The 21,989-nt window shown below is 46.7% G+C and overlaps 1 protein-coding gene across 5 annotated transcripts in view; it reads left to right on the top strand.

The window, feature by feature from the left end:
* TEAD1 (TEA domain family member 1 (SV40 transcriptional enhancer factor)) overlaps positions 1-21,989 on the top strand; it is a 161,426-nt gene that overhangs the window by 104,152 nt on the left and 35,285 nt on the right. For 3 of the 5 annotated variants that reach the window (XM_012725476.1, XM_012725475.1, XM_012725474.1), the window contains 5 exons: positions 9,193-9,204; positions 9,967-10,101; positions 11,094-11,140; positions 11,975-12,036; positions 12,910-13,034. In XM_012725476.1, the coding sequence (XP_012580930.1) occupies positions 9,193-9,204; positions 9,967-10,101; positions 11,094-11,140; positions 11,975-12,036; positions 12,910-13,034 (381 nt within the window). The remainder of the gene's footprint in view (positions 1-9,192; positions 9,205-9,966; positions 10,102-11,093; positions 11,141-11,974; positions 12,037-12,909; positions 13,035-21,989) is intronic. The other 2 variants (XM_004683036.2, XM_012725473.1) reach the window with 1 other exon arrangement.

Below are 21,989 nucleotides of genomic sequence, written 5' to 3'. Positions count from 1 at the left end.
CTAATAACAGTCGTTCTCAAAGTGCTTCTGTGGGCTCAGATAAGCCCACAATTTATTGACCTTAATTTTAATTCTTTATTTAAAAAAAAAAACTGTTTTTGTAAAAGTTTTAACATTTCCACAAAGATTCGAACTTTCTTTTTTTTACATGATAAAAAATACATTTATGTGAAATTTTATAATAGGCAGACTGAATCACAAGAGATGTCTGGTGAGCAGTAATTTTTCTAGAGTAATAGAAATTGTCATCTTGATATTGGGGATGTGTGGGTATATACCATTTTCAACATCGTCAAATTACTCTTAAAATCTGCATTTTGGGGGACCTCCCTGGTGATGCAGTGCTTGTAGTCTCAGTACTGTCAAGCTCTCACCAGCTACAGCAGCATGAGTTGGATCCCGAGCCAGGGAACCAGCATACGTGGTGCAGCAGACCTCTCCGGTTTTGTCTACTGCTTCTCTGAGTAAAGATTTGAACTTTCAAAATGCAGAAATGATGACTCAGTCCTGGCCAGGGACACTTTGTGTTGAGTGTCCAGCATGCATTCTAAGCCTGCAAGTAGACACCAGGCACGTAAAGTTGAATAAGGAGAGTCTGTTTGAGGAACACTAAACTTTTTTGTTATTTTTGGCCAGGTTTGGGGGAAATATGAGATTTTTAGTGGATTGTTCCTAGCTAGGGGGCCCTGCAGTAGACATTTAACAGAGTGGTGTAAAGACTGTCCAGTGAAAAGAGAATGATTAATTCTGAGTGTGGAAGAAGGTGCCATGAGGAGTGAGCATAGAGGAAGGCAGTGAATGTCCAGAGATGGGGGGGGGACGGTATTTGGGGAACCATGAAGAATCCCACCTGGCCATATGGACTGAGACCGGAGGAGCCTAACAGGGAGACGTGCTGAGGAAAGAGGTTACTTCGTGGGCCAAGGGAAACACACGGATGTTGTCCAGATCTATGCTCTGGGAAGATCTCTGATTGTTTTTGGAGGATAGCTAGCTGGCTGGTGGGCAACCCTAAGAAAGGGCGCCTCATTCAGGGGCTGCTTCAAAAGTCTGCATGAGAGCCTACCCAGGGCCTGCCACACCAGGCCCACTCCAATCCCTCGCAGCCTTGCCATAATACCGGCTGGTTCCCCGTTCCAGGCCTCTCTGGCTGCTCTGCTCTCTTTCTTCCTCATTAGAATTTTAAAGAGTAAGTTATGCTTAAAAGTTCTATCCTTATTAAATCTGAAAAGTGTATACCAGAAGTTTTCAGAAAGATTTTCAATAGCAGTATTTAAAACTGACCTTATTAAAGATTAGGTTCTCTTAATGTAGTGGCAATTAAATATGTGTTATCAGAATTCACTATGATGTTTTCATTGTTGCTAAACTTTAAAACAACAACAAAAAAAAAAGCCAAGTAAACAAGTGCAGAGAGTGATGTGTGTATAAGACGTTCGTGCTTATACTATCCAGAAAAGATTTTCATTGTGACATATCTCCTTTAAATTTTTTCAAGTAAAAGAAATAAAATGGCACAAGATTGTTTTAATTTTTTGGCAACTGCCCCTAGCTTCTACTTCCCCAGAAGATCTCAGTTCTCCCCAAGCCCCCATCATTCTAAATGTCTTTCCTTGCCATTTATTTCCCTGAGTATATCTAGTGCTGTGAACTTTCCCTCCTCCTTTAGTTCCTATCCTAAAATTAATTTAGATGTTTAGCCATTGTCTTCCATGGAGTTGTGCTAAAGCCCATGAAATGAGACTTTTCTCCTCCATGTAAAGTAGACTTAGCCAAGTCCTTCTGGGTGGCCTTGGACACAGCCTGTGACTGTAATGGGGAGGATGTATGGGACAAGAAAATCCAGGGAATGGTGAAGTGGTGACGAAGCTAGGTGAGGAGACGAAGAGTTGGGCATAGACACTGGACAGTGGGGAGAAGCATCAAAGGGTTAGCATGATGCAGCAGAGGATCAGAAGCCTGTTAAAAGGAATAAGGGCCCTCCCTGGTGGCGCAGCAGGTTAAAGCTAAAGCCATTTCCGCATGAGTTCGATACCCGCCTGCCCCGGAGGTAACCCACACGGCGCGGGCAGACCTCTCCTGACCCGCCCGCTGCTCCCCTCAGCAGTATACTTCGTCGATCTGCCTGTTCTGCTCCCCACTCTGTCTCTGGTGAAGCCTCTGATCCTCCACATCTCTGGCCTGTACCCCAGTTCTGTATGAATGAATAAATAAATAATCTAAAAAAAAATTTAAAAAAAAAAGGAATAAGAAAATGCAAGGTGTTTGTGGCCAGAAGTTTGGACATTAAAATATATACTTTCAGTTGTGTTTTTGGGAGGATTTAGTGGTTTTAATCTTCCTGACTGGAGTGCCTAAGAAACCAACAGAGCTACTGCTAGTCTTAGAAGAGAGCTGAGCTTTTGAAGGCACCATTTTGTGGTGATGGGACTGCCATGTGTTTGGCCTCTGCCCAGACACCATCTTTTTGACCCACCACTCTTGAGGTGCAAGGCAGGTTTTGGCCTAATTCTAGAAATAAACTGTAGAAGGATCTGTGCAGTTACTATGGCTTTCAGACCTATACCTTGTGTCTTTAGGAATTCCAAGGATCTTGAGTAGGAGATGTGCCTAGAAGCTTGAGTCACCAGCTGCATCTACAGCTGTGTCATCCACATCAGCTTCATTCATTGTCTCCCAACATTCCCTTTCCCCTGCATTAGCCACTTCTAGAATTCTGAAGGTAGTGAGAGGCATCCTGTCTGAGACTTTTTGTGATATAGTCTACGGACTGGCCGGCAACTTTAGAAATGATTCTTTACTTTGAATTATTTTACTTTCCATTATTCCTTCATAGTTTTTTGTTAAACTCCAGGCTTATTGTCCACATTGTAGAAAGAATGTAGATATTCTCTATACATGAGGCATCTTTTCTTTCTTACTGAGTTTCCACTTAGGGTCTCCTACTTTAGCTCTCTCTTTATGCTTGATAGTCCAGAGAGGTTGTCCAGGGCCTGCCCTGGAATGAGGCCTATTGCCCCTCTGTTAGCAATAGAAATGCAGTCCTTTAGTTTCTGGATGTAATGCTGGTGGGAGCCACCACCAAGCTCTGCAGGCCACCACCACCACACTGTGGGCATCATCTTCCCATGAAGATGTGGCCACTTCTGCCACACCTTTCCCTCCCTTACTTCAAGCAAGACAATAGATATATTCATGTCAAGCTTGGGATGTGTATTTAAAAAAAAAAAAAAAAAAGCTTGCTGATATTGCATCATCCCAGTGAAGCAGAAAAGGCCTGAGCTTCTCTGATTGTGTCCAGTCTTGGTGACTAATTTACGAGGCCATTTTCTTCATTCTCGCCCTTGTGGCCTTTGTGATTTGATTTCTGAACAGCCATTCTTTCCAATCTACCAGTCCTTCCAATAAACAGAGAGTTTAAAGTTCAAATTGTTGATTTAATTCTCTTGAGTTCAAGAACTTTGCCAGAATATTGTTAGGATCCGTGCTGCTGAATCCAACTGGGAGTGCTACTGTCCCGTCCAGGGCTGGGCCTGTCCACAGGAAGACACTCTTTAATTCACCCAGCTGTTTTCCCCGTTGCCTCCCTGAGCCACTTGTTCCTTTCCAAGTGAGTGGAACGAAGCACCAGGCAAAGGAAGTCTCAGACAGCCGCCTTCTTTGTCTCTACTCTGAGAGATTCGGCCTTGTCATGCCATTTGGGAAATGACACACAGCTTTTCCTTGCTTCTCCCAATCTTTGGGGGAGTTCATTACATTCATAACATGCACCCTCGTCCCGAGTGACATTTATATTACTTTGTTTTTAAGTTAACCAAATTAAGACTAAGATTGGAGATCCTTCATTTCTCCTGCTTGGGTGTGATGGGATTAGAGCTTCTCATCCATCACCTGGTGATACAGAACTGAAGAGTGAACTATAGGACTGAAGACATTTACTTTTCTGTCTGAACTGAGCCAGGTTTGGAGTTTCTTTGTAAAGGCAACAGAAATAGCCACTTTCTGTATTTTTATTCTTTTCTAACAAAGTCACACATTATTCATCAATCTCCAACATAGACCGTGCCCTAGAATTACAGTGATCCCATGGTTATGTCCTTGGGACCGAGCCCCTAAGTATTTCTGGTCTCAGGCAGGATCAAGTGTGGCTGGCCTCCTGCCGCTGGGGCACTGAATGCCAAGCTCCCCACACTCGCCCCCGCCCCCCACCTCCACTCAGCACTGAGCATTCTGGGGCAGATGTGGTTCTCCCCACGTAACAGATGAGCAAGTAGAGGCCAACAGTGCCAAAGCCACTTACCCAGGGTCATGGCTCTGAATTTTGGCCCAGGGCTCCCTGGCGCTACAGTCAGCATGGCATGCTGCCTCCCCAGAGAGTCTGGCTGAGGACTAGCACTCATTTCCCTGCTTGAGATGTGCCTGTGTTGTCTCCCTAAAGGAGCCTGCTTTTTATTGTGCTGTGCCTGAATTAAACTGGAAGGTGAGTGGTGGGAGCAAGCACTCCCTCTAGAGCTCAACTGGAGCTTACACCAGCTTGGTCTCCTTTGGCCTCTCAGGGTAGATCTGCCTCCTGCTTCTCTGTTACCTCCCACAGGAAAGGGAGCTAAGGTTCGCAGGGCGTCTTCCCCCCAGAGCACAGACCTGGCCTTGACTGTCCTAAGCCCTGAGCTGGTAGAGAGTGAGAAGGCACCCCAACAGAACTAAGGGCTCTCATCTACAGCCCTTTAGGGTGCTAAAGCCTCACACCGGAATTAAAGGAGACACTATTGACAATTATAAAATACTAAATATAGCTCAATACATTAAAAAAAAGAACAATGATAAAAGCCTTGAGAATTTTTCCTTTGATGTGAATGGAGTCTTTCGCATTTGGACATACAATGAGCTGAATTAATTGCTCCTCATTAGATAGCAGCTCTGGAGAAGTATGAATGTGCCTTCTCTCCACAGCATCGGCTACTGCCTGACCGCAGTAGCCCCCTTTTGTATTTATTCCTGCTTTCTCTAATAATAAGCAAATTAGAGATCATGGCTAGAAAAATTCAAGTGCCCTCCACCCTTTCTCCAAACCATCATAGAGTTTTGTGATGTTTATCTGCTCAGGAGCGCCCACTAATAATGGAAGAGGTCATGTGAATCCATTCCGTGCAAGATTAGAAACAACATCTGCAAAATTACTTATTAGTTTGTGTTTTGTCTTTTTTTGAAAAAGTGATTTTGCAAGCAGATTGCCTTTCCTCCCCTGCTCTGATTTTTTTTTTTTTTAATATTGCTGGAGAAGGTATATGGGGTGGGGCGGGAGATTCTTAATAACTATGAAAAGTTTTTGAATCCATGGTCTTTTTCTTAACTTTGATATTTTTCCTGATGTACTGATAGGCTTCCTTATGTATAAATTTGATTGGAGTTTTCCTTTAAATTCTAAAATAAAGTCCTTGAGTAAACTGTTGGGAATCCATTGATCTGGTCTACTTTTCATTAATGTTTAGCCCATGGGAACTGTAATATCCTACATTCAAGCATGTTACTACCTTTTTATATTGTTTTTATTATTTATTTATGGCAAATGCCTAAAACTCACGACATGATTGAGGATGCATAGGGGCCAGGGGTAGGGAAACAAGATTCCATTAGCAGCCAGGAACTGACTCATAAAACATCTCAGGTGAGCAGCACTCCACCCAGACGTGTGCATGTATATTACATGTAGACGTTTTCCAAACATTTTATTTCAACCATAAAAAGTGGAGGTGGTCAGTGGAACCCAGTGTTGTGGCAGCCCTTGCTCTGCTCATGAACTATGGAAGCTGGTTTACTCAGTGAAACTGAGAGATTGGAAGGCTGAGAGTTTACTTGTGGCACAGCCTGAGGACACCTTGTCTCTGAGACAGTGAGGGGACTGACAGCATGCACCCAAAATTAGTAAAGAAAGTAGCCTGAGTGAGGAGACAGGTGCCAAAGGTAGGGTACTTCACCCCTGGTCTTGGTCATCTGGACCATGTGTTCATTATTTTCCCCTTTAGTAGACTCCGAATCCATGTTCTCTGTTCCATAGTATTTTCCACATTCCAGGTCATGGACTTGAGTTAGGATTCTCTCAGAAAATGGAGATTGACCCTCTTTACCCACTCCCCAAGCATTCAGCTTTTTGTGGCCTCACCTCATTTTTTGTCATCTTAAGGGGAGAGAAAGAAGTCAGTGTGAAGTTGAGTGCTTTCCTGGCACACATCTTTCTTGTGCATGCAAGCCCTCATACGCAGAGGCACACATCCAGAGTGTCCTGTAAGCTAAGCCTCCATAGACTGTAACGCAGTACTGCCAAAGTAACAGTCCTTCGTGATAAAGCAGCATGCTCATTCTTTGTAAATCTCACCCCCATCTCAGAAGTACTGGTGTGAAGAACATTGTAGAATAAAATTAATATGGTGTACAAATGTAGCCTATATTTTAAATTCACTTAAATTTCAAATTTATTTCCCTCCTTCCAACTCCCCCCAGACATCTTCCCCTTTAGTCTCAGGAGTGAGTGGTGAGAAAGTTGGAAAGTCCAGACTAGAGTGACACAGAAAAGCAATTTACTCAGTTCTGACACTAAGAGTTAAAATTATTTCAAAGCCAAGCATGTATCTCTGGGCTGCAAATGGCAACTTAGAGATCCTTCCATTGAAATCTCTCATCTCAGCATCCTTGGAACTCCCATTTCAGCATGAGTGGGTCTCACAGCCAGGCTCAGTTCTGATTTTGAGATCTCCTTTGTGGTGCTTATTATCTGCAGGGTTACCTTTCTGTTTTGAACAAAAAAATTTTAATCCTTTTAATTTTCAAATATGTATCATAGATAAAGGGCAGATGTTATAAAAGTGAGTCGTCAAATTGTCTTTTCTACAAAAAGGAGGAAATCACTGGAACAGACATTTTAGTCCATTTGCAGAAAATTGCCTATTCTCAAATAGGTAGGTCAAGCACAGAAAGAACTTCTACTTGAGGTAAAATTTCTTTTCTACACTTGGCTTTCTCTCTATTAGGACAGATAGTTGAGAGCGGCCCAAAGTTAATATCCTGCCATCTTTTCACTGGTCTTAGCTATATGTAGTAAGATGTATTTACTTACAGTAGAATCCACCTAGGTACAGTTACAGAAGAGTTGAAGGTCAGCTGTATTTGTAGCTGAAGAGAATTAGAGAGGGTAAATGACTTGGTGGGGTGGAACAACCCTCAGAGTCAGACAGGGGTAGGTTTAGAACCCAAGTCCCTGAGGCACCTGCACACACAGACTGTTGGCATCGAGCAAGTGAGTACAGTGGATACGATTGGTAGCTCTCCGGCTTTGGACTTTTGTTTGGGATCCTAGCAGAAAAGCTGGGTAATCAGAGATGCAGCCCTCACCTCACTTGAACAAAAAGACTTCTGAAGTTGTGTGACTTAAACAACAGAGACGATGACGCTTCTCCTTCCCTTGTTGACTGACTTTCCTATTAAATAAGAAAGTATCATACTTTGTTGACCATTTTTGCAAAACTTTTCCTCAAGCCTAGTGAAGGGAAACATTTGACACAACTCTAGTAGAATAAGCGTGGGCTGTGGAGACGCAGGGAGCTGACTTCAATGTGGACCTGGAATTTGGATGGGAGGGCCACAGCACCCTAGCGCACAGAGGCATCCTCTGTGATTGGGCAAGCAGAGTTGTTGGTCAGCAGCATCTCGTAAGCACACCAGCCAGGTGTGAGAGCAGTGCTCTCGGGTGCATTTGAAATAGAGCCGTGTCCTCAGAAATTTGTCTCAGCCAGCCAGGCAAGGAGTTGGGCTGCTGCCGCCAGGTTCCCTTGAGCTGAGTGGGCCCTAGAGAGGTTGACAGGTGGTTCCTTGTTGGGGAGAACCACCCCCAACACCCCGCGGTCACACCAACGCCATTACTTCACAGTTTCAGAAATTGCTCCAAGAGCATTGATACCCTCTCAAGGACTAAGGGGTTTGGGGCCTGGAGTCCAAAGAGAAAAGCAAGTTTGTGTTCGTGTCTTGACAGTAGAGGGAGTGTGGCTGGAGCTGTGCTTTCCATTCATGACACAGGGAGTCCGTCCGAGAGGATGATGGAGCAACTGGCCCCTCCACCACCTAAGAGTAACTTGATGGGCAGTGAGATCTGTGTCTCATAAAATTCCCCCAACATTCAGATGTGTCATTTTCCTGGCATCTCCAGTATCTGAAATGTTTCCGACCTCAGAAAGTAAAAGTTCTCTGAGGAAGCTAGCAGCAGAGTGCGCTCAGAAGATTAGCCTGTGGGCCCACGTGGGAGATCACCCTCCAACAGTGGCAGAAGTCTCCCTGAAGCCCCTGAGGCCCATCCGTGGGGGACCAGCATACAGGGGCCCTCCAGGTGTGGCTCAGTGACAGCGCCTGCCCTTACAAATGCGCACAACCACCTGCAGCCTGAGAAGCCCCTACACGCGGGAGAGAAATTTACGAAATAATATAAAAACTCCTTCCTGCGCATGTGGGATTCTTCTTCCAGGGTTATTTATAAGCATTTTCCAAATCCACCCAGCGTTCCTGGCAGTCAAAGGGTAAAATGGTGTCTTCACCTTGGGAGCACCTAATTGATCTTGCCTAGAAGTTCTTTGTAGTTGTAGTATAGACTTTGATTTTTTTTTTTAACCTCTTCAGCCTTGCTTTTGGCACCTCCGCATGTTTATTCATCACCTCTGGGTAAATCTGTAACTGTGAAGCCACCTCTCAGCTGGTATTCAGTGTCTTAGCTGGAAGCCTCCCCTGACTTGACTCCCTGAGCTCTGACGGGCTGTAGGGGGCGCTCTTCTCTTTCTGAGGTCACAGTCGAGTTCCTGCTGGGGTGGAGCCTGGCCTGGTGTTGTACAGACTACTCACAGCCAGAAGCCACCCTGCTGCACCAGCAGGAGACCCCTGTCTCTCCCGGGGGTCTGAAGGTTCCTCCCCATGTCCCAGGAAATGACAGAGCCAGCTCCAAACAGCTGAGTTTCCTTTTCCATGGCTGCTGCCTTTCTAGATAGCTAGCTGGGTGAGTCTTCCTAAAATGTGAAAAACAAACCCACACTCCTACACATCGTATTATACCCCACTATTATTTGTTTGCATACATATTTTTTTTTAACTGAAGAAGAAAAATAACCCTGCCTTTGTACGCAATCCTTTTAACAAATTGTTTATTATTGTATCCAGGTAACAAGCATGGTAAGTATTTTCACCAAATTGAGTATTCTGTATTTTAGCTGTGCTTGGCAGACTTTTTGGCTAGCTTTGTGTCATCAGCCTTGGCTTTTCCTAAAAGAAAGAAAAAACAAAAGGACCATTTAGGAAAGGGAGAGACCTCTCACCTGTAGCGCCCCGTGTCCTCAGCTTTAGGGAGAACCGGTGTGCCTTAGGCCCATGGCGGGGATACCTGGGGGAGCATGCACCCCGCCAGCATGCTGCTTGGCTCCACCATTGCCCTCTGCCCGCCCCCACCCTGCTTCAGAGCCTCCCCCACCACGTCTGTGGGCGTCACAATGCCAGCCGTACGTGGGGCTATCTATGGCCTGCGGGGGACGGTCCTGTCCCAGACCCACCGCCTCTCTCTCATCTTCCCTCCCTCGGTGTGCCTCAAAGCAGGGCTTTGAAATTTTCCTTCCTTCGCATATGTTAAGTATTTGGAAAAATCTCCTGTTGGAAGCTGGAAAAATACGTTGTCCCCTCTATTCAGAGGCTTCCCATTCTGCTGGAAAACGGTTTAAAAATATTTTTTTAAACCTTGCTACTGGGTGTCTCCATAACTGTTGAGCGTTAGTGTAGGCCGAGCGTGTGTAGCCTTCTGCCTGTGTTTATCCGCGCATGTTTGCTTCTCTGGCCTCTCCCGTGGCTCTGTATTTTAGTCCCTGTGCTCGTGGCTGTGCCTGTTGAAGCCGCCTGGTAGCCGTGCGTCCTGTACTAAGTCTGTGTGTCACTGTCACCCCCAAGGATCAGACTGCCAAGGATAAGGCCCTGCAGCACATGGCCGCCATGTCATCAGCCCAGATTGTCTCAGCCACTGCCATTCACAACAAGCTGGGGCTGCCGGGGATTCCACGCCCCACCTTCCCCGGGGCACCAGGGGTAAGTCAGGGAGAGAGGGGACAAGAAACAAGGGGGTGGGGGAGGAAAAGCAAGGGCTGGGAACAAGGAAGCGAAGGAGCAAAGAAGGGAAGAGGAAGGAGTCCTTAGTTCCCTCAGGTATGAACTGGCTCTTTCTCTGATTGTGATCTGCCTGTTCTGCTGTTTTTTCTGTACCTTGGTCCTTGCCCCAGTGTCCCCAGGGTCCCTTCATAACTACTGGCCTTTACAGAGACAGAGTAGTCTGTTGCCATTAGTACTTTGCACCTACCACAGATTGAGAAGCTTAATGTTATAATCTCATTTAATTCTGACAGTCATCTTCAGTGCTCTTACTGTTACCACCATTTTATAGATGAGAAAACTGAGATTACTAAGTAACAGAAACGGTTTTGGGATCTTGATCATAATCACTTGGTTAGTGATGTCTGAACTCGAACCCAGGGCTGTGACGCCCTGCATACCAGGCCGCCTGTCCAGCGGGGGCCAGCAGGCAATAACAGCCCGCTGCAAGGGTAGTGTCTGCGTTGCTTCTGGAGCTCCCCGGACCGCTGGCTTGGAAGCTCACAGGGCCTCTTGCTTAAAGCTTTGTCCCTGCCTTCTGGGGCCTCTCTACCCTGTAAGCCATGGAGGCAGGGAGTGTTTAGAATGGAAGGACTGAGAGAAGGATGGGTGGCTGCCTGGGTAAAGCAGTCAGAGTCTTTGTGAGTCTCCTCCAGTGCACCCAGAGTTCTTTTGGGTGCCAGGAGAAGAGCTAGCTAGACTGGTCCCTTTTCAGGAAGAGAAGTTAAAGGGAGCTAGAGGGGTTGTCAGTGCAAGGACTTGGGTCAGAACCATGTGCAACTGGGACCACGTCTGTATTTGAGGACGCTCACTCCACAGCTCGTGGGTGATCTGACCCGCTGTCTCTAGCAGAGGGTGCAAAGTATAGACACCCTGAACTGTGCTTTGGTGTGAATGCATAATCCTGAAGCCTCTTGCATTTTGCCTTCCAGTTCTGGCCGGGGATGATTCAAACAGGGCAACCAGGATCCTCACAAGAGTAAGTCTGAGGAGGGGCTGGCACTGACGACAGGGACTGCTCACTGGCCATCCTGGGGAGGGTTTGCCTAGGGCTAGTCTGCCTTGGGCTTGAGGAGAGAAAGGCCTTGTGGCGAGAGACGCTGAAGTCATGTGCCATTGTCATCCAGGAGCAGACACTCAGACCGAGAGGCGTACCCTCCTCCCTCGGTGGTAATAGTCAGCCAGTTGGAAACAGGGAGGCTGCGCCCTCCACAGGCTTAGTCTTGGTGGCTTTGACAGGCAGAGCCTGGGGTCTCTCTGAGGAGTACTCACCTGAGACGGAGGGGTGCCCCGTCACCCATTCTGTCCTGACTTTCCCTGAGGTCCGGACCACGTGTAGACCACATATTCTGATGCTTTGAAGGCAAAGGAAGCAAGCTTAGCAAACTGGGAGATAAGAACAGCCTGGAATAAAAGCAAAAAGGAAATCCTGCCTGTAGAATCCCCATAAGAACTTGAGCTCTTTGGCCTGAAGAACAAGAACATGAAGCATTCCCCAAACCTTGTGTGGAAATGGCAACCACTGGCCTCTGTCTCTGCAGGGAAGGGTTCACAGGCAGGCGCCACAGCATGCCGAGTTGACCAGCTGGTGTGTGTCCAGCCTGGGCCATGGAACTGCTGGGAACTGGGTGGGTCCCTAGCACCCTGCTGACCCTTCTCAGGGTCAGTTCCTCAGTGACTGGCTCCTCCAACAGGGAGGGAACCTTATAGTGAGGCCCCAGCTGGGTGTGAGGTCCTAAGAGACCAAGTCCGGTGTGGGGAATAGCTGCAACTCTGGCCATGCTTCCTGACCCTCTGCACCCTTTGTTCCCAGCGTCAAGCCCTTCGTGCAGCAGGCCTACCCCATCCAGCCAGCAGTCACGGCCCCCATTCCAGGTGAGTCTCCTCGGGACTACCTCAAGGAAGCCCTGAATGGACAGTCCATGGCCCCAATGTTCCACCTCACTTGCATGGCCCTGAAGTCCCCTCCTTACCATCACCCTTCTTAAGATGAGGTTAGCTGGAAGCTGAGATGAATACAGGGGGTCCCCTTCTAACTCCCCATGCCCCTTGGTCACCTTCTGAGAGCTTCTCAGATGGATTTTTTTTTTCTTCCGGTTCAGATGGACTGTTAAAGAATAGGAAGCCTGACCAGTTTCCCTCCTTGCTGCAGTTCTGCCCCCTCATAAGCAGACTGCAATGGGCCAGAGGACAGACTTGGAATTTAGTCAACTTTTCTTTGATAAGTGTATTTTAAGTTCTCTTTCTTAAAAGGAGAGCTTGCTAGGAACCCAAACTAGAAGCTGTGACTCTGACCTGCTGTCCCCCCACATGCACACAGAGTTGGTCTGGGTAGACAGAGTCCCCTGGGCCGCCCTGAGAGAACCTCTAGTGCTGGTGACCATAGCTAAGAAAGGAGGTAGATAAACACGAGAATTTCCTGGCTCATACTGGTCTTCCAGGAGGTCTTTGGAGGCCTTTGTTTCTGCCTCCTCAGTCACCCATGCCTTATTCTGTTGCTGGTCCCCTTTGTTAGGGACAGATGTCCTCGTGCCATAGCTGGTAACCACGCAGAAACTGACAGTAGGAGGACTGTGTGTGCCTGCTGGCCCCTGCCTCCAGGAAGCCTGACCAGAACTCAACCACTGCTTAGTGCTCCATCCCAGACACTAGAGGGGCTGCTGGCCTTCGTCCTGGGTCATCTGTTTTGTAGAGCCCTACCCCAAGGGAGGCGAATGGCCAGGTGTGAAAATGGCGTTGGTCTTTCAGGGTTTGAACCTGCATCGGCCCCAGCTCCCTCAGTCCCTGCTTGGCAGGGCCGCTCCATTGGCACAACCAAACTCCGCCTGGTGGAATTCTCAGCTTTCCTCGAACAGCAGCGAGACCCAGACTCGGTGAGTATGACTGAAGCCAGGACCCACGTCCCAGTACCTTCCCCCTTTTTGTCCCCGTTTTCCTTCACCTTTCCCTTCCCTGGTGCCTGACAGATAACCTGTGTGAAAATGGGTCTGGGTAATAATAGCCAACTAGTCTTTCAGTTCAGCAAAAAGAAATATTTCTATTGCTACTATGTAGAACTTTAAAACTAAATGTTTTTGGGTGCTCTGGATCTCCAACTCCAGGGAACACTGAAGCCATAGGCAAGGGTCTCAAGCTCTTAGATTTGGTAAAATGGAGCAGCAGGTAACATTTATTGAGCCCTGCTTGCCATATGGGTGATGCCATGCAAAATTGTGTGTGTGTTTGTGTGTGTGTGTGAGAGAGAGCGAAAAAGAGAGAAAGAGACGGACAGATAGACATCCCATTTTATTTACACAAAAATTCCTTAAGAGTTAGTGCTGATTGATAGATGAGGAAGCAGAGAGGTTAAGTCATTTTCTTGAATCCCATAGATCTTTACTGATGGATTTGAGATTCTAACTCATGTCCTTAAGCTCAAACCCAAACATTGAGCCACTATTCTATACTGCTTTTCCTAGTCTGTGCTTTTACAAGATAGCTAGTCATCTTCTTACGGAGAAGAAACAAAGTGGACTTGAACAGTTTGATGTGGGACACGAAGCACATAATATCTTAAAGACCAGTAATGCGGTATGTGGACCCTGTTTGTCCTTTTTCTTCTTTCCTCTTTCCCCCGCCCCTTGAGTGCCCATCATTCCATTGTTTCTCAGCCAGACCATCACTTCAGATGCATATGCAAGCCTCCTTCCTTTCTGCCCAACAAGCCCGGGACCTTTTTCCACTCCCACCTTTGGCTGTGAGCCTGAGCATTGCATCTGTGTGGGGTGAGGCCAAGGCACAAACTGAAGGAAGCGTCCGTTTGCTTTGGGATCCTCACCGACTCCTTTCCACTTTCTCCACTGATCTCAAACTACCGACAGCAGCACATAAGTTCATCCCATCCTCTGTGCATTTGCCACCTTGCTGTCCTTCTCTTACAAGCAAGACGTGTCATGAGCATTCACCGTGTGCTATAAATAGCTGAGATACTAACCAGTCAGGGGTGACCCCCCAGGAGTGTCTGCACTTGGGCTCAGTGGCGAGCCGGTGATGGTGGAGGAGGGCTTTCCGCCAGCCATCGCCAGAGTGGGGGCTGCAGGAGCCAATGTGTCACCCCCTGACATGCCTGTGTATACGTTGTGAAGTCTGAAAGCTAGTAAAAAAGTAGAGTCTGCTTCAAAATTAGGAGGCAAAATGAAGAAGGTGCAAAGCAGGTCACTGGGCTCACAGAGGCAGATGATGGCTTAAAATCCCTATCTCTGTGTCATTGAAATGAACAGACTCCCTCTGTGATTGTGAGCGCCTCACTTTCCGGGAGAGGTAGGTCATCTTCTGGCTGAAGACGGGAGGTTGGCCTCTATTTTCCCTAACTCATATTTGTATAACCCTGTTTGCCTACAGAAGGCTGCAAAGCTGATGCCAGCTCCATAGTGTTCGGAAGTCAATTCTGTTCCCACTTCCCCATGAAGAAACTGAGGTCCAGAACCTTTAATGACCTGCCCAGGATATTCAGCCAGGAAGCAAGGAGACAGGACCCCAAGTCTTAATTTTTTGTACGACCTCTGAACCACCACCAGTTTTAATGTTCTCTTGAATCAAGGGATAAATCTATATCTCCTCTGTGAGCAAACTTCTCTCTCTGTGTGTGGCCACGTTTTAGAAAGAAAACTCTAAGACACCGGAAAGCAAGAGTCCCCTGTGGTTAAAAGACGATGAATAACTTATCAGAATGAAAAGGGTTTTAATTAAAGTTTATGGCGGCCCCTTCATTGACTGTCCAGTTCAGTTTTGAACCTATCAGGACTCAGAATGCCCCCTTCCTCGTTTTGTTGTTGGTAGTGTTAATGGGCTTGTTGGCACTTTGAATCACCTGAGATTCACTCAGTCCCTTCTACAAACATTTATGAGCAGCCTGCTTGGGCAAGGTCATGGGGGTTAGGGGTGGGAGAGAACCCAGGGCTGTACAGGCAGCCATTGTCTCTGAGCTTGTGGTGGTAAAAAGGGAGGAATGTTCAGAGGGGATGATTCTGAGTATATAAAACAATACATGAAAGTGTGTAGATAAAACGACCTACCAAGTCCTTGGAGTAGAACCCAGAGACCTGTCAAGCACATTCAGGATTACACTTAATAATCTGAGCAGTTCAACTGGATTTGGCCTTTTACTGATGAATGAAAAGACTTGGCTTTATAGATTGGACTCCAACACATGACTTCAAAGGCCGGGAAGTGAATGGAAGGCCTGGTGTGAGTCAATACACTTGGGCCTCCTAAGAAAATAATTCTACTTTAGGGATGTGTGTTGGGGACTGAGAGAAGTTGGAATTCATTTAACTTTTTAAGCACTTACTAACATGCCAACCACTCTTTCAGATGTGAGGGATGCAACAGCACGAGAAACTAAGGCCTCATTTTCACGGAGCTTCCATTCTGCTAGGGAAGAAAAGCATACACACACACACACACACACACACACACAATGCCTCAGGTGTTACTAAATGCTTACATAGAATAACAGTTCCGTCACAGTTGAAAATTACTTTTTCTTTCATGAAATATAATTTCAGAAAATAATACCTCCCCAACATATGATAGATGTTTCTGACTTGTATTATGATTTTAAATTACATCTTATCAGATAATGCCAACCAAAACTGTATCACTGTTGTGAAGTTATTACATCAGCCTCAGTTATTGATAAGGCTTCTAATATTCATAGATCACACGCATTTTGAAGTAAATCACACATGACTTCAGTGTATACGGATGAATACAAGGCAGGTTATGAGTGGCATATGTTTGTGATCTTAGTGGAAGGAGGGGGCCCTGAGAATGTTTCTTGTGCTGGAGAAAGTAGAGTGACCCTTGGGAGTGGGGGTGGGGGGGAGGAAGGTACTGACTAATTGAAGCAGGAGAATTAGCAAAATTTAAAGCATTGCAGTGATGCCTCATGCGCCAGCTTCCCAAGCTTCACACAGCTGTGCGTGATTTCACGTACCTCTCTGCGGTGCAGTTACAGCCACCGTGTAGTGCGGCTTCGGGACCAAGGGGACATGCAAACCCTGCAGCCTGCAAGGGGTGGCTTTGGCGCTGACACCTTTTGTGGCCTTTTATGCTTAATTTTACTGTATTTTTGTACCAAATGCAGGAAAAAATAAAGCCTTCTAAAATAAATCCAACTAGTACATTTAAACAAATTTGGTTATACTGTCTCAAATTCAACCTTAAACATGAACATTAACGTCAAAGAAGCCAACAAAATGACAAATAATTAAAGGTCCATAAACAAATTCAACTTACGCATTTAGAGTCTCCAAATCTTTGCCTACATTTACATTTATGGGCACTGTTCTCCTTTCTTTGTAATGACTGAGGCTCCTTTGGATCTTGGTGTGATAGGTGGTGCTAACAAAATCAAACCAGTTAATGAGCCAGGTGTGGTGCTCACAAGTTTCACTAGTGATTTCTTTATCTTTATCACAGCCCTGTGGAGAAGGTAATTCTACTCCCCTCAGTAGAAGGGACTCAGAGAGGTGGCCAGACAAAGACCATGGCCAGCTTTGAACCTTCCTGTGCCTGTGCTATATCTCAGGGCAGAAATAAGGAACCACAGGCTGGGTAGCAACAAAGCCCAGAGGAGAAGTTGGGCTAGTCTTTGCACCAAGGTGTCTCTTTTTACCAGCTATTCTGGAAACTTAACACCAGTGCACTACCTAAGTCATGATGGCGACCTCTGAAGACTCTTCCAAACTCTGCCTCCTACAGCAGTAATAGCGCTAGTAGTGCCAACATCATGCATTTTCTTAGTCCTAGTCAATCAGTGTGTTGAATAGCCAACTGAAGTTAGAAGAGGAATTCAGATTTAGGTCTGCTAACTCCACATCCCAAGATGGTGACCAAAGACTGCAGCATCCACTTGTATCAGTTAAGTGGCAGCCTTTTGAAGTCCAAGGCCATAATGTAGGAGCTATGGGACAACTAAGCTGGAGGATGAGCGCCCCCTGCTGGTCCTGCAATATGTAAACCAGTCAGCAGCATTTCCTCAAGCCAGTGGTTGTTTATATTGGAGAACCAGCAAGTCAGTCCCTCTGTTACCTTTGGCTCCACTAGAAGCTGAGAGAAAAACAGCAGAGGGTGAAGAAAGGAAGGAAGAATCTGAAAAACAGACTATTTTAGAAGTGGTTAGTAATGGTGGAAAACACACTTTCTACATGATTTCAATGTTGCCTATCAAAGGGCTTCAAGTGTTAAGTGCAAGATCCTCCACCCAGGGTGGGCTATTTAAAAGGGCTTCTCCTAAATCAGAGCCCCATTCTGAGAGTTATGCAACTGTTCCTTCAGAGAGAGGAAAACCTAGCCTGGGTGAGCTGTAAACTGAATCTTGTGCTGAGTGGGGAGTGGTTTTCCTGATAGAGCAAAGCGGAATTCCTCCACCCCCACCCGTGGACAGGGAAGGTTCCTCCTCCAGCTCCCCACCCTTCTCTTAGGCCACATCCTGCTCCACAGCTGGCAAACCCCAGCCAGATCAGGCTCTCAGGAACCCAGTGAGTTTAGTTTAATGTCTGTCATGATTTGATTGCCAGGCCAGCAGAACTATGAGCAGCAAGAGTGTGTGTGAGGGTTTATTTGGATGGGAATTACACAAGAGAAGGGAAGAGTTTGCTTTTTGTGGGGGTGGAGGGGTGGGGGAGGGGCATGGAGATGATTCTCTAGATTTGGAAGAAGCATTGTCTTGTGGAAGGAAATAGTGTAAGTTCCGTGATGCAGTACCTGATGATTCAGCTCACCACCAGCGAGCCTTCACATATTACAGCAGTTGCAGTCATCACGTGCACTTAGGGAGCTGTGTTATGAGTGAGCTGTTTGGCCAGCATTTTGACACAGGTTCTGTTCTTATGTCAGACATGAGTGAAGCAACGGATGCTCAGAGATATGGGCATTTCACCTCCAGGAAGTGGCTATGTCAGGGTTGGTCTCCAACCTCTTTTCTTAACCATTTTACTGCACTTCTGAAAAAAATACTGAAATGGAAACACAGTCTGAACTCCCAAACCCACGCCTGGATACAGTAGGGGCAGTCACCACAGGGAGAGTTGGCCAGAGTTTCCTCTGAACCCCTTTTACAATCTCTTGGTCAGTGGTTCTTCTCATGGTTTGGGGCTGGAGAAGCAAGAACTATTCCCACCTGGATGACAAAATGTGTCTTCTGTTCTGCGTTGGTGGCAATGTGCTCTTGCTAATGGAACGAGAGGATTTGGGGTAAACCAAATGCTGACTCCAGGATTGACTCCAATCTGAGCAGCGGGCGGGACAGGCCATGTTCACTATGTCACTGGAGTACAGTTAGGGATCTCCCTGCACATATTAAGCTCTCCAGAAATGTTTGAACTTAGAAGTCTTGGAATATAGTAGGAAGTTGGGCCAGACACTCAGTAGGAGGCAGGCTTGGGAGAATCTGTTTACCAGGTGTTTGGACTCTGTTGATATTCAGGTGGGAGCCAGAATCCTTTTTTTATTTTTTGACTTGGTAGTAAATTTACATGGTCAAAAATCTACGAGCATGTAAGTGAAACAAGTCATAGGGAGAAAGAAAAAAAAATGAGGATGATCTCATATGTGGAATACAGAGAAACATACCAAAGGGTCAGTCAAAACCAGACCAATAAAGTCTTTAACATCTGACTGTAAAACTGAGGCAACCAGAGGGGCTTGAAGTTTGAGAGGTGAGAGGGAGGAGCCCAGTGGAATATGGTGGATTATGGGCAAGCGATGAAAATATACATTCATAGACATTTGAATCTGTAGCCCCCAAAGATTAACAATGTCAGCTAGCTTTACCTCAGTAAACACAACTTTAGAAAAAATCTACATGCATCAAAGAATGAAGGATGACTTACTTTTTAATTCCTGCCCCACCCAAAGAAAGTAACCACTGTCACTACTTTCTTGTGACTCTTTCCAGAGATTTCTATACAAACAACGTAATGTCTCTGACCCTTTTAAGAAGATGTGACCCGATGTGTGTGTTCTAGGAAGGTGCCAGCTACACAGGATGAAAGCAGGGATAGAAAGGAAGGACTGGCAAGGGGAGGGCATCCCATTAATAAAACTAGGTTTGTTATTGGTGGGAGGAGACTGAGTGTTTGAGACTGGAAATGGTGACAGAATTTGTAAAGTCATGCATCAGAGAAGGAGCGAGGTTGCTCAGAACTCCTTTGTGATAATGCTGTTTCTTTTTGTCCTCAAAATAAATGTGTTGAAGTGTATATTGGAAACAGGGACTGGCAGAATTAAAGTCTCGAAGCCCAAGACCCTGTTCATCACTTGCAGACTTGCATATTTGAATATCTTCTGAATCCAGAGTCAATGGTTTGTGGAATTTGGGAAAGGAGGCAGCAGAAACCAACATTTGGGAGATTTTATCAGGCACCAAGTACTCTCCTATGTAGTGCTCTCAGCGTGTGAGAATGAGGCTACCCCACTGTCTGGGGATGGAGAGAGACCAGGGCCGGGATAGTTTGCTGCTGTTCCACTGGTGGCAGCCAGAACAGGAAGGTAAGGGGGCACATTTGGAGAAGACAAGTAAGTTCATGAGAATTAGTCTCTAAAGGAAGGACAAAGTCTTGCCGCGGCGTGGACAGTGGTCGGCCTACTGCCAGGCGGACAAAGGGTATAGCTGCCTATTAGGGAGCCTACAACGAGCCCTTGGGTGCATCCTGTAGATAACCATGCTCGTCTCCATAAAGGCAGTTGGTCAGCTGTGAGCCCAAGGGTGATTCCGTTTTCATATCTGTATTGTAGTGCCTTTCAAAGGCCTGAGTTCACAGCTCAGTTAAAACTCTTTTGTCAAACCACAGCTGTTGACTTTGGTTTGGAAAACATGACCAGTGTGGCTCTTTGGAAATGGCATTGATGAGGCCTGTTGCAGAAAGAAGGGTAGATGATTTGTGTAGGGATCACATCGGAGAAATAAGCAGATCAGAAGTACAGTGTAAATTCCAGGCGGTTAGGAGGATCCTTGCCTTTGTCCCAGGCTGGGTGGGGAAAGGCAGGGTTTCTTCTGCAGAAGCTGCCAAGCCTGCAGTGGGCACTAAGGTAGTTTCTGCATCTGAGAGTGGAGTCATGCATTGATGAGAGACTGCTCTCCAGGCAGATGTAGGGTTCCTGCATCTGAGAGTGAGGCCGTGTATTCATGAGGGACTGCCCTCCAGGCAGATGTGACTTATGTCCCTGGGAACCTGTTCTCCCCGAATCGAGGCCGCACCGAGGGACCTTGTGATAGTAAGCCCATACCAACTTCTGTCCACCTCCCCGTTTTCATGCAGAGCACCCATGTTTCCTGTTTCATTTCACCTTCACAGTGACGTCTAGAGATGAGTAGGTCAGGAAAGGTGAAGAAGTTAAAACCCAGAAAAGTTAGGCAACTCCGCTCTGGCCCCACAGCTCACAACCCACAGAGCCTGGATTCTGTCTCTGTGTTGTCAGAGGAGCTGAGGTGCAGCATTAAGCCACCAGCCGGTCTGATGGCTGGTGGGCCCAGTGCTGCACCTCTCCCAGCTTTTCCCTGGTGTTTCAGCAAGTGTGGCCTCGCTGGAAGACATGGGAGAAGGAGTGTCTTCCAGCGGTGGAGGGGGTGGCTCCTGTGGCCTGGTTTTTCCCACCATATCAGCTCACCCACACCCAGTCGCACCCTCTGGTAGCAGCCGTGGGTGGTTTACTCTCAGTGTCTGAGCTGCTCTGGGCACTCACCCTCTTTTTTCATTACCATTTGGGGATGAGGCAATTGAAAGCATCTGGAAATCTGGGTTTTACAGACGTTGCACGGAGGCCCCAGCCAGGCTCCATCTGCTTTCCTTGGCAGGTCGGCACCCCACCCGCCCGCCTTCCTGGTTGCTCGCTGTCCCTGCACTCAGCTGGTGGCCCTTCCAGCTGCACTTCCGTGGGAAGGCACACTTCTTTCTAAGAACACACAGACCCTCTGTGGAGCCAGTGTGGAAGTGGGCTGTTGGAGTAAAGGGGCTGCCTCCTGGTGTGACATCCAGGAAGGATGGACTTAACTCCTTGTTTCTTGTTTCCAATGATGCTGCTTTCTGGGAAGAGCACAGAGAGGTCTTGAGCCAGTACCTGAGGCCAACTTGCCAGAATGGCCAGTGTCTCTGCTGCAATGTGCTAGCTGAGGAGAGAGCTCACTCACATGCTCATTCTTCAGGCCTGCTGGAGCTCCAGCCCACACAAGCCTCTCTCTTACCCCCAAAAAAAGGCTGAATATGGAGGTCACTTTTTTTGACGTGGCTGCACAGCCTCAGGCCCCAGGGAACATCCCAAATGGCCACAAGCTCCCCTTGGGGTGTCTGGATACAGAGTCTGGCTGTGACAGGAAGCAAATGTAGGTGATCTGTCCTTGTTCTGTTCCAGCTTGTACATTAGCATCCCTTGACATGAGTTATTTGTCTTGGTTTCTTTAAGTTCCTAAGTGGATTATAATTTTTCTCTTGGTTTTATTTGACAGCAGTCATTTTTCAAGGTTCTTACTACGTTCTTCAAATACTTGGAATTTTTGGACAAGTTTAGGAAAAGACTGCCATCTTCAGGTCAGACAGTGTAGTGCATGCAGGGGCGTGTCAGAGAGGCAGAAAGGGCTTTGCCTTCTTTTATCATAAACAAACAAAAAGAAATTGCCATACCAGGAATCTCCAGGGTAGATTGTGTTAGAATCCTTTAGTACAAAATGAGAAAAGAAAGAAAGGAAAACCGCAGGGACCACTTCTGGCCACTCCTATTTCATTTTCTTGGTTATCAACCTCCCTGAATGCCCAAGCCCAGCTGCAAAGTCCAAGGTTGGTGTTTCA

The sequence above is a fragment of the Condylura cristata genome, unplaced genomic scaffold, assembly GCF_000260355.1.
Source record: "Condylura cristata isolate star-nosed mole 26May11 unplaced genomic scaffold, ConCri1.0 scaffold00015, whole genome shotgun sequence".
In the NCBI taxonomy this organism is placed as follows: domain Eukaryota; kingdom Metazoa; phylum Chordata; class Mammalia; order Eulipotyphla; family Talpidae; genus Condylura; species Condylura cristata.
The sequence above is the reverse complement of the archived record's forward strand: the minus strand, read 5'-3'. Positions and strand labels throughout refer to the sequence as shown.